General features: G+C 31.1%; 1 protein-coding gene across 2 annotated transcripts; it reads right to left on the reverse strand.

Annotated features, from left to right (window-relative positions):
• Positions 1-3,354: 3,354 nt before the first annotated feature.
• LOC106769334 (probable glycosyltransferase At5g25310) lies at positions 3,355-11,360 on the reverse strand. Of its 2 annotated transcripts, none has more exons than XM_014654920.2 (5): positions 11,090-11,360; positions 10,295-10,838; positions 10,055-10,185; positions 5,126-5,474; positions 3,355-4,211 (listed from the first exon to the last, which is right to left on the reverse strand). In XM_014654920.2, exons 2-5 carry the CDS (start codon positions 10,775-10,777, stop codon positions 3,531-3,533), a joined length of 1,644 nt encoding a protein of 547 aa, XP_014510406.1. In that variant the 5' UTR covers positions 10,778-10,838; positions 11,090-11,360; the 3' UTR covers positions 3,355-3,530. The 2 variants fall into 2 exon arrangements, with proteins under 2 accessions (XP_014510406.1, XP_014510407.1); XM_014654921.2 differs by lacking the exon at positions 11,090-11,360 and adding an exon at positions 10,947-11,081.
• Positions 11,361-12,665: the final 1,305 nt, after the last annotated feature.

Consider the following 12,665-nt stretch of genomic DNA (forward strand, 5'->3'; position numbering starts at 1 on the left):
AATGAAGTGGATGAACTCTAGTCTTGACAAATTGTAAATACACTATGTTAAATTCCTTGCACACCAACTGTTTTATAAAAATACCAAAAAGAGTTTCTTGTGTTTTTGTGCACTTTGATGTCTAATTGAGTTATGAAAGGAAGAATTGTCATGTGTTGCACAAGTCTCTTGGGAAAACGATACCTGGTCTTACCAGTTTTATTACTTGAACGATTTGGTACACTTGCCGAACCAATGAGTTAACAGCACGCTCAAAGGTACAGGACCACTGCCCAACGTCCTGCCTTTAAAGACCAAACAAAGGCTCTCCGCTTTGTGCTCAACGGTAAAAAATCATCGCTCAACATCACATGTTTAGAGACCAAAACCTATGCCATTGGAAGACCAACACTCAACATTATATCAATGGCCCTCAGCACCACATCAGAAACCAGAAACTTCAAATCTTGATTAGATTGCACTTGAGACCTATCCTAATAACCAAATTGGTATTCTTGACACTATAGTTGATTTGAAAACATGTTTAAACATAATATTGAATACTGATTTGTTTAATTGCCTAGTGACTCAGTACATCAGATCAAACCAACAACCACCACAGTCCAAACAAACTTAACATATCAAAATACCATATTTCAGCTAACCAAGTCTTGAATGATATAAACACATACTCTTAACATTAAACTTTCTCCAAGAACAATCCCCATAGAATTTCACTTATCAAACCACCAATTCTAGACCAATTTCTAATCAACATTATAATATATTACCAAATCACAATTCGACATCAATTTCAACCAAATCAAACAATTCAAACAACATATCATAATAACTAGAATAAATTTCAGTATTGATTCAATAAACTAAAATAACACTTTAAATCATTCATAGACCATTAAAACAAGAACTCATACAATAAGCAATCACACAAGAACTTCCCATACCAGACTACTAATCCCAAATGAAATTTAACATGCATAATAGTTTATCAAAGCATCAACAACAACAAAAAGTGGTAGTTAACTTCATTTACCTGTTAAACGATCTAACAATTCTAAAGAACCTAAAATTGATCCATCACCTCAAAGAACTCTGTCTCCACCTATAAATCACGGGATCATGATTAGGATACGCAATTAGAATCATTAATCGACAGAGAACCTAAAAGAAGACTCATGTAACACATGTAGTAAAAAATTGTTCACATGCATTGAAAAACGTGAAAATTAAAAAAAAATAGTAAAAACTAACTTATTCTTTTTCAGAAAATGATTGGACAAACTTGAAGATCATGTCGCAGTTATCATTTTTGTATTCTTTGATCTTCACACAAATGACCTAATAGGTGAAAAACTTATAAAGAAATGAAAGTTCTAAAAAAACAATTTTTACAATTACTGTGACTTAAAATAATCAAACTTGTTTTATAAACATTCTATTTATACTTTAAACTTTTAAGATTAAAATATATAAGTATAATTACTTAAACTACGTTACCAGTTCTAAAAGAAAATTTTCTTAGCTCTTATATTGAATGTTTAAATTATAAAAAATAAGTATTTATAAACTAGTGAGATTTTGGTCCATTTAAATATTTCCATAAATTAGAAGAAAAAAAGTATTTATAAACTATTTTTAATTTCTACTTCTAAGTGATGATACTCTTTGGTGGTCCAACTGATAAAATGCGCAAATAATATTTGTATTATATATAAGATAAACTGTCATTTAACTATACCTTTTTATTTATAATAAATTTATTGACTTTTATAATATTTGTCTTAAAAGTTATAGACGTTTACATTTTTTAATTAGTTAAGTAAATAATGTATTATAGTACTAAAATTTCAGAATGAAATGGCAGTTCAGAGAAAATGATTTGAAAATAATTAATATTTGTGGATGAAAAATGGTTTGAAGGAAGAATACCAAAGTATGCATAAAATAGTAGAGAGATGATACCTAAAATAGATCACAGTTCAGATTTCCGTGTAACCTCTTATTCGGCTCAAAATTTTCGAAAGCAGATAACATTTTCTTGTCACATGTGAGTGTATACGTGCATAGTCTGTTCACCGCCACTAAAATAATAAAATAAATAATAATAATATAAATAAATAAATAAAATGAATAATAATTACGATAGAATAAGTGTGTCATTAACATTTGCACATGCAACATTGCCGTAGTGAATCTCAGTCTATAAAAACTAGCTGGGCCACTATGGACCACTTCGAAAACTTAGATGTTAATAACTTTTTTTTTTTGTGTGTGTGGTGGACATAAGGAGAGAGATTTTAAAGGTTTAAATGATGGATTACTGTCTATGAATGATTTCTATTGCAATATCTCTTTAGGACATTAATGATGAAGCACGTCTTGGCATCCTAATTATGTTATGGAAGAAAAAGAATAATCTTTTTTCACAATTTTGATGAAAAAATAAATTTTAAATTTAATTTAATTTTACAAAATTAGTCTGTAAAATTAAATTTGCACTTAAGAAGGTATATGTAATAATCTAATAACAAATGAAACAATGAATACAATAAACAACATACTTTAATAAGATAAACTCTACTATGATTTTTATATATTTTAAAAAGTAAATTTTAATCCAATTTTACAAAATAAACTTGTAATATAAAACTTGTATCTTTTTACATATTATAATTTAGTTTTATTCCTAATCAATGTCAAATTTCAAAGAAATTTATCTAACATAACACGAGTTTTAATGGTGAAACTTGTTGTGTAACCTCCGAAGTACTTATCCTTGCATCGGTCATAACTCCCTTAGTAAAAGAATTATAATGGAACTCATTGGCATTTTTAAATTTCCGTTTGAATGGGAAAATTCCAATTTCCAATACATCTCAAGAGAAGCAACATTCTTATTACTTTTACAATAGTTACGATTAACGTAGCTCTATCCCAAACATGCACTGCATTGTTTATCAGCACAAGAAAAATGAAACGAATATAAGACTCAAATAAATGTGTCAATGTTGGCTCTATGCACTTTACATTCATTTTGGTTTCATACTTGAGTAATAATCATAAAAAGATAAATTATCAAGACAACTTGAATATCAAATTATAAACTACTCTATCTCCTATCTAAATCATACCAGTATTAGAAAAGGGGCTTAAATAAGAAAAGGAGTTTTAGCTCCCATTTATATTTTCCTTTCCACGTTCTCTAATTTTTTTTTTTTTTTTACTAAACATAAAATTAAAAAGTCTGTCCTGTCTCTCCTCACCAACCCTCCACTTCCCGTGAACTAATCATACCATCAAACATGTACCTAGCTCATAATCAAACATGTACCTAGCTCATAATCAAACATCTACTATAGTTCGACCCAATTAATACATTAAATGAATCAATGCTTTTATACAGGAACAACCCCGTCCATAAGAAACAAAAGGCTGTTGAAGTGCTGCATTATACCATCTATAGGACTTCATCCGAACAATATTTGTGTAATCAAATTAAACAACTCTAACCAAAATGACTTCCATATTTGCTAAGTTTGAATCTGGCTCAGCTTGTTGAACCATATTGAATGCAAAATCATGTGAAACAGATCATATTTTATTGGTCTGGGATTCCAAAGGAAATGTTTCTGTACCATCTTCACATTATTTTGCATGGTAAGATATTTTCTTATGGGGATGGACAATAAAATTTCCTTCAGCCTGGGAATATCCTTCTCGGCCACCAACACAGAAAATGCACTCCATTCCAGAACTTCATTAAAAGGAAGGACAAAGTTATCTGCAATGATAACAGGAACACACTCATAATATATGGCTTCAACGATCCTAGGGCTATTAACTTCAAAGCCCATTGGACATACACAATATTTACTTGATTTCATGTGTTGAATATAAGACATCTTTTGGGAAACTCTTAGAGGTAAACGCTTGTAGATTTTCATGTCTTCATCGTTTCCAATCCCCCAATACTTAAGGAGAGTAGGGCGCACTCTACCATGCATGCTTCCAGCAAAGAAAGCAAGGATTGGACGTAGTGATGCTCTGTTCCCACCAAGATTTCTAAGAGGTTTTCTTGGTACCCTTATGGTAGTTTCTGGTAGGGAAACATCTCTTCCTTCAACAAAAATTCTTTCAGACAAATCAGCATTACATAGAGCTTTTATGGCGTTTTTTGCTAGCTCATTGTGTCCAGTTACAGTGTAAGGACCCTGCAAATACAGTTTTGAAAAGACGACATCAAAAAAGCCAGTAACTTTAACGCAGTAAAATGAAATTGATCAGCTCTCAAGCAAGGACAATGCTGAATAGACTATATTGCAAAAGAGATATACATACATACATACACATATATAAAATAGCAATCTCTCCATGAAAAACTGAACTCAGTCAATATGCTGTTGATCACAAATTAGCTGCCGGCTATGCATGCCACTTTTTCAGTGCATAATTTGTTTGAAATCACCAATAACATTCCTGGGTATATGCATATAAAGAGATATCTTTCTAAAACTTCCGGGAATAAAGACATAAGATGCAGACTGTCATGTTCGAAACGTGCATTATTATATGTTTCAAGTGACAGAATAATATTAAAAAAGAAGATATATTGTTTTAGGGTAATTGGAATATCTACAAGGAATTTGACCAACTGCAGGAAGAATGCAAAAAAATAGCTGGTTAAGGCATCCGGTACGAATGTTTGCTTCGATTTTTTTTTTATTAAAAAGCCATTAAGGAGGAAATGTAGATTAAATTATAATAAATAGGTGGAAACATTGAGAAAAAAAACTGTTCGTCAGCCATGTAAAACACACGTACAATTGAAATTGTCATGCTGTGCACTCATACTAGCTAAATCTTTCATACCGTAGTTATAATTCTATCTATTTATCATTATCACCACCATCCAATATATGCATACATCCTTTTTTTCATCGAAGATACTTCAAAGTTAATTTTGCTAAAGAATTTCATTTTCACTTTTCTATTAAATCAAAGTAAAGGATGAAGACATAGAAATATTCGAATTATAAATACTAATACTCTTGAGCAGCTATCAAGTTAGTAAAATCAAATTACCAAAATCTATCAATTCAACTGAAAACAGATACAATCCCCATACCCAGTCATGGCAAGCAACCAGGAAATGGTCCGACCCATGTGTGCGATTCCAAAAGGGATACTTTGCAGCAATCATGTTCACATAGTCCCTAAGAAAATTTGATAATGGCTTTAAATCATGTGACCCAGCCACATAGAGTGTCAATCCCATTTGGCGTGCACTGTATGGAAGGTAAAATAAGTGAGCCTTTTCAGGATCCCTGGTGACAAATTGCTTATTTTCCTCCATTAACTTCATAAACCATCCTTCAGAAGCATAAATTCCCTTAAGGGGTGGTTTGTGAAAAATAGGCCTTGATCCATCACGGTATATATATACTTTAAGAGTCATTTCCATCAATTCATAGCTCCTGAAGTTGAGACACAATATTGTTTCAAGATGGTTTTCGATACAGATGATGCTTTTCACATACCAAAGGTACAGTACAACCAAAGACATAATCCAATCATCAACAATTACCGAGCTTCATGTAATTTTGATAACGAAGAGTTGTGAAGATCATAGTACCAAATGCTTATTTTACCAGGTAAAGGGATTATTTTCTTGTATATAAAGAAGCAATATCCATTTGCATATGCATGATACCATCAGAAAATTACCCAAACACAAGTCACAGCCATCAAATTTCTAAACTAGTTGTCCAAGTATTCATTCAATCTTCACTTAAAGATAGCAAACTTCGTGGAAATAGTCCTAACAGAATTCAAGAGTTTAAACCTGCTTTAAAAGATATTAAAATTTTAGACATGGTCAACCAAAATATTTACTAGACAATTAGAGTTGAGTATAGTCATTAATGTTACCTAAAATCACCTCTCAAACTTCTAATTTCAAAGGATTTATAATTATTAACTACGATTGTGATAAAAAGTAGGGTTAGTGTTTCTTTGACAAGGTAGTTGATCTAGTATTCTAACTCTAAAGTCAAAGCCTAGTTACCACAGTCTTCAGAATCTGTGATGAATTTATGCTTTGTATACTTTTCTTTCTATCTATGGTTTCAATACATTGCAGAAACATCAAGCTGAGCTTAGATTTAAGTTTTTTAGTCTGTTTCTGGTTAGGCATTGATCCTTGTTTTTATGCTTCTGCCTAGTTAAGCCTTACAGTGTACTTGAGTTTGGTAGCCAAGCTTTATTCCCCAAATTTACATTGTTCTTTGGAGATCTATAAAGCCCAATTTGAAGGAGCTTTTTACTGATGTGCGTGGTGGCAAGTTGACCCATCTCAAATGGTTAATTTTCAAATGATTCATTTACAATGATCTTCTGTTCATTTTTCATTAGACAATTTCATTACAATTCTTCTTGTTAGGATGTATGGTATTGTTGATCCCAAACTCTAAAAGCTAATTTGCACTTCTAGCATGCAGGGAAATTATAGAGATATAATTAGTTAGGAATTAGTTATTAGTTTGTTAGTAGTTAGTTACTAGTTGATTACTTTTTTACCTCGTAACTAAGGCACACAAATGTTTTCTGTGTTAAGAACACCTGTGCTCAATCTATAACTGACAATTTTACATTTCTCTCGAATTTGTCACCAATTTTTTCTTCTATGCCATGGTTCTCAACAGTTTTATTACATTGAGTAGCCAATCAAATTGTTGGCAGCGAGAAATCCTACGAATCCTAATCAAATGCTTGGGGAAACCTTTTTTTTTTCAATTATAAATTAAAATAGAGATTTTTTGTAATTACAAATCATCTTTCCTTACGTTTTTTAGAAGTAAAAAAAATGTTTGCTTTGTAATTAGTAATTACTCAAATTTTGTTGATGTCCTGGTTAATGTTAGCAAACTTGAAAAATAAATGAATTGTGATTTACAACCATACAAAACATTATTCTTTTATCTGTTTTTGAAATATTGGTCTTCATATTCAATTACACTTTTAACGTGTGGTTATTTATAATATGTTTGAAGTGAAAATATAAATTATGGCATTTCTATTATAATAGAAAAGCAGAAAACAACGAGAAAAAAAGGCATTGTAGATACCCCTTCAATAAATAATAACGTTCATAAGCAAAGACAAATGGGATTTAAAGACAATTGAGCATTTTATCCAAACATGCTTGGGTGAAGTCTATAAAGGAGAACATTATGGAACCACTCTCTCATAGAAAGGGAGGAAGCTGCTATATTCCAATTTCATGGAGAATGTGAAAGGTAATATAAGCTGAAAAAAAATAAGTGGGATATACTTAAGAAAAAATGAGAAATATAAGACAAGTTGTGTGACAAAGAGATATGTTTGGGAGGACATGGTGCAAAATAATATAGACGAACTAGATGAATGATAGGGAGAAAAATAATTGATACAATGTTTTTGATGTGAAGCTGTAAGTTCTATACTCCTTTGGTTTGTGTTGATAAATTGTATTTACATAAAAAAAAAAAAATCCCACTTGGAAAATGCAAGCATTAACTGTAGCTGTTTAATTTCTTATTGTTAGAGAACATATGACATCTACAACTCCTCTTCTATATGAGCAATCCGCTGTACAGTGTGCTCTACTTTAGATACTATAATGTCCTTGGCTGCATGTCAAGTTTCATATCCTTGCGCTTGCCTTTTATAACTCTTCACGTAATTTTGTTAGACCAAGATTTTATAAGCTATGTACAGGGGGTTTACAAGAAATGGTAGTTGAAGACATGGCTGTTAATACATGGCTTTGCTGAATTCTCCACATTTTCAGTCCTCCTATAATTGATGGAAAAATAGGTAACATCCACTCAAGTATATCCACATAACCCTAACATTTTCAATAAACCTCCTTCATTTTATTGTCTCAATCAGTAATTGAAATCTCATAACCAGTCCACTCAAGTATATCCACATAACCCTAACATTTTCAATAAACCTCCTTCATTTTATTTTGTCTCAATCAGTAATTGAAATCTCATGACCAGGTACTAAAATGTCAGAGTTTCGGTCAAGTCTGAACACTTTTTCAAGCACTAGCACTATTAACCCGCCTAAAGATTACTTATAATTACGTATACCTTCATCTAGATTTATACAACCATTCTCATATCATGGATAGCAGCATCCTTCACAGTCATAATTTTCATCTATGTCATTTGGGTTTGGCAATACCCATAAAAAAGTGACCACTCAAATTTTCCATTTACTACATCCTTGATAATGTGATTAATTCATAATTAAAACGAAGTCCTTTATGGGTATTGCCAATTTGCCATCATACCTGGGGAGGAATTTCCTGCATGTTGATATAATCTACCAACAGCTTTTCTTTACAACATTCATTTAGAGCATATACAACATTATTCACGCTACCCAATCCTAATACGTCTCTCATTCTTTCTTAAAGTTATCCCATTTATTTTTCAACTAATCCTTGTCAAATGTCCTTCAACTTTTCATATTAAATTGGAATATAACAGTTTTACACCGTTTCTTGAAAGACAGACTGTATTGCGTTCTCCTTTAAAACTTCATCTAAGCATGCTTGCTTAAAATGCTCTATTGTCATAAAATCCCATGTAGCCTTTGGCTTATGAGCTTCATCTTATATTTTAAGGACATCTGTAATGTCTTTTATCTTGTAACTCATCGTTCTATTACAAAAGCAATATTACAATTTATTTTTCTACTTAAAACATATTCCAAATGTAATCAAATTATTGAAAACATAATCAAACTACACAAGACCACTATTTAAGAAACATGAAAAGAACTATGTTTTGTATGGTTATAAATCACAATTTCTCTTCTTTCTTGTTAACATTGTCAAACATAAACAAAACATCAACGACATTTATGAGTGATTACAAAGCACACCATTTTTTTCTCTTTTTTCTTCAGAAACTTAACCTGTCAGTATTGCCCACTATAACAAAAATTGTCCCCAACAATTTGATTCGGAAAGTTGATCATCACTAGGACATATTTCCATCCACAATAATGTAAAAAAAAAAAAATAACTGCTCACTGTGAAAAAAAACGAGACATTTGGCTAGAATATCATCAGAGTAGTCTTTGAAAAATGAAAAGGCAACCCAAATTTCAAAAAACAGGTCAAATCAAAAGGAAATCAAGCCCAACCATTTTGAAGCTCAGAGTTGTCTTAGATTATGTGTAATGACTCTTCAACCCTTCTCTCAAAAAATGGTTCAACCTTTTATCAGTTGAAGATTAAATCTGTATCTCACTAGTTTTTGGGAATTTAACATATGCATTTGTTCACAGTACAAAACAAGAAAGCAGGAATTTCTTGCTTCAACCCCAACCCACATTAGACACATGAATTGTGTTGAGAATGAGCCAACAAGAATTACAATTCATTCAAACAAAAACCACACTAGTGTTTGGGTGCAGGAAACATCCATCTGTCATGAAAAACAATAAATGGAAACACTCTTAAGTCAAGCAGTTCCCTAACACAGACAGGTGGTATGCAGAAGAAGATTTTATACAAGACTAGTAGTTTCCTTTTTTTTTTTTTTGCTTTCGTGGAATAATTTAATTAACAGTTTTGTATGGCATCTATAGAAAGTGTCAAATTTAAGGATTTTTAAACGGAATAAGGAAGGTGTCTCCCTCAAAATGTAGAAGAGAAAACTATGCTGAAGGAATTGGATTACATTCTCACAGTTTAACAACAACAACATCTATTTTCTATATTGTAAAAGCTTATTTTGCTAAACAATATTTGTTCAAGCAAGTATTGCAATCTGTCTTAGGTGTATCTGCCTGAAATCATTTAATGAGTTAATATAATAAAGCACTTTGGATTAAATTAAGGTTGTAAAAACCCTTCTTCACTTTAGAGCACATTTTCCATCTCTATTCAATCATCTTGAGAAATTCAGATAAATCAATGGACAACATCAGCAATTCATGACATAACTGAGTAACAAGAAGGTGAATAAGTCTGCATAGTAAAAAAAAATCTAAGTACCTTTTGAAAACAGAAATATTCCTAAAAATAGGAGCATAAAGATCAGGATCTTCATTAACTGAAGGGGCATGATCGATCTCCCTCTTTGCTAGGACAAGGGCCTCGTTAGGTGGCAACAGCCATATGTGTTTCTGAAATATATACATATATATACATATACATTGAGAAAATTATTGGTGGTTTCTCTCCTCATCATACTTTAAAATCAAAAAGTCAGTTTTCAGTCTCATCAACTTGTACCTGCTTAGGAGGAACATGCCTTTGAGGGGATAAAGACATTGCACCTTTCGTCACATCAGCGAGATTTCTGTCCTTTTTATTTGCAGTTCCAGAAGTCTTCTTTTGAACTCGGGCTTCTAGTTTTGTATTCTCTTGCTCAACTGAGAATGATTCCATTAACTTGTTAGACTCATCAGGTGAAATAAAGGAGTTAGTACGAGTGAGGTGAACCTTTTGAGGTGTCCCCCCTTTGAGAGATTCCCCGGATTGTAGGGAACTACTAGAGGATTGGAAAAATGAATAATCATTTCGGTGATCAGAACCAAAGGGTCTGTCAGGTATAACTAAATATGTATGCACAAGCGTCTGAAACGCAAAAGCAGATACAGTCAAAATAGCCACCAGAACAAAGAATCTTCGCCAAATACTTTTGTTCCCAGAGCAACGCCATAACGACTCTAGAAACCGGATGAAAGTAGTAGTTTGTTGGAAGACCTTCTTCATCTCATTCCTTAATGCTTTCACGAATGGCACCACCAATACCAAATTCTAATCCCTGTTTCACCTGAAGGAATAAACAAGATAAATTAATAATTAATAACAACCACAACAACAACAACAATAATAATAATAATAATAATTACGTGCGAAGAATCAAGCAATACTTACTAACCGATAATCTTTCCTTTTTAAGCATCCAATACGAAGTGAATCAGGTGAATATCGAGAATAATGCATGGAGTGAAGTGGCGTGAAGCTAATTACCATAAGAACGCGCGCTTTAAATGGATGTGGTTAAGAGAACATAATGTTTACCTGATTCAGACGATGGATCGGAATCTGGTAAACTCCGGCGCCGATCTCAGGGTACATTCCCGGGAATGTCCAACAACTCGGAATGGAACCGCTTTGGCTGATTAACTGTTACGATTTTCCACGGTGCCGGTTGCCGAATCAGGGAAAGAACAAAGCCTTCTTGTTCCATTCGCAGTCAACTACTATTTTCCCTGATTTTTATATTTAATTTAAGAAACAAAAGCACATTCTGTAAGAACTCTTTTTTGTGATGAAAGTTACATTCTCTTACTAAACAAGGCACCTTGCAATACCACTTAAAATTCTTTCTTATTTTTGTGGAAAATAAAATCATTTTCATCATTTGTTTATTTATTTATTTAAATCTTTTTGTTTTTTTAGGTGCCGTTATATTTAAAAAGTTTTTGTTTCATTCTATAAATTTAAATCAGTATCATTGTGGTTAAAAACTGTTATTATCGCATTCAAATTAATTATTCTAAAATTAATTATAAGATCATATGACTAGCATTTCTTTTCTAAAATCTCAGATAATCTTTTTTTTTCTTTCTAAAGTCTAGATTCCCTATAATCTTGTAGGAAGACGTGTAGTACAAATATTTATTATTAAGATTTAATAATATATTTTCAATTAATTGTATTAATTATTTTACTTTAATTACAGCATCTACATTAATGAGTTTTAAATCAATTGAGTATAGTTTTTAAAGAATTAATAAAATATATCAAATCATTATAATATCATTGTGAAAAATCGATAAAATTAAAGATCTGGTAATAATGTGGCAAAGAGAATAGGAATGGGAAATTATGTTTTTGTTCAATAATGATAAACATATAGCAAATCGTATCTTTTATCTTTTGCTTCCAATTTTGTAGATGTTGAGTTTTTTTAAACTTAAATTGGAAAAGGAAAGACTTTTAAGGAAAGTGCTTATTTTTGTGAGTCAATTATAAAATCTTATTATAACTGAATAAGTTTATTTTACTTTAAAAAATCAGTAGAAAAACAAAATGTTTGTGCTATTTTTAAAAGACATAATTTAAACGAGGTTTAATTGAATTATTTTAAACTTTTGTAAAATTTATATTAAAACATTCAATTGCGTGTTGCTTTGAATTTTATGTATAAAATCAAAATTACAAAAATGTTAATAACAAAATGAAAAAAAGAGAGAACAAATTGTATATAATTAATTTTAGATTTAATGTTTCAGGTCCTTATTTTTTTCAGAATTTTCAAATAGATTCTCATGTTTTAATTGGATTTTTATTTTTATAAAATTAAAAAAATTAGAGTTTTGTCTGGTCTCTTTCTCAACAGTGCAAAGGATTTTAAAAACTTTTTTGAGATCGTGTAGAATAATTTTGGAATAAGATAGTTATATTGATTTCAAACCATTTCTTTTGAAAGTGTTTAGAAATTTCGTTTTAACATGTCAACTTTACTTATTTGTTAACTTAATCAATTAACTCGTCTTAAAACATAGGAGTTTAAATTCATTAACTCTTCTTAAAACATAAGAGTTTAAATTCTTTATAAAGATGGTGATTTTAATTTATTAAAAACTTGCTT

The sequence above is a fragment of the Vigna radiata genome, chromosome 7 (assembly GCF_000741045.1).
Source record: "Vigna radiata var. radiata cultivar VC1973A chromosome 7, Vradiata_ver6, whole genome shotgun sequence".
In the NCBI taxonomy this organism is placed as follows: Eukaryota; Viridiplantae; Streptophyta; class Magnoliopsida; order Fabales; family Fabaceae; genus Vigna; species Vigna radiata.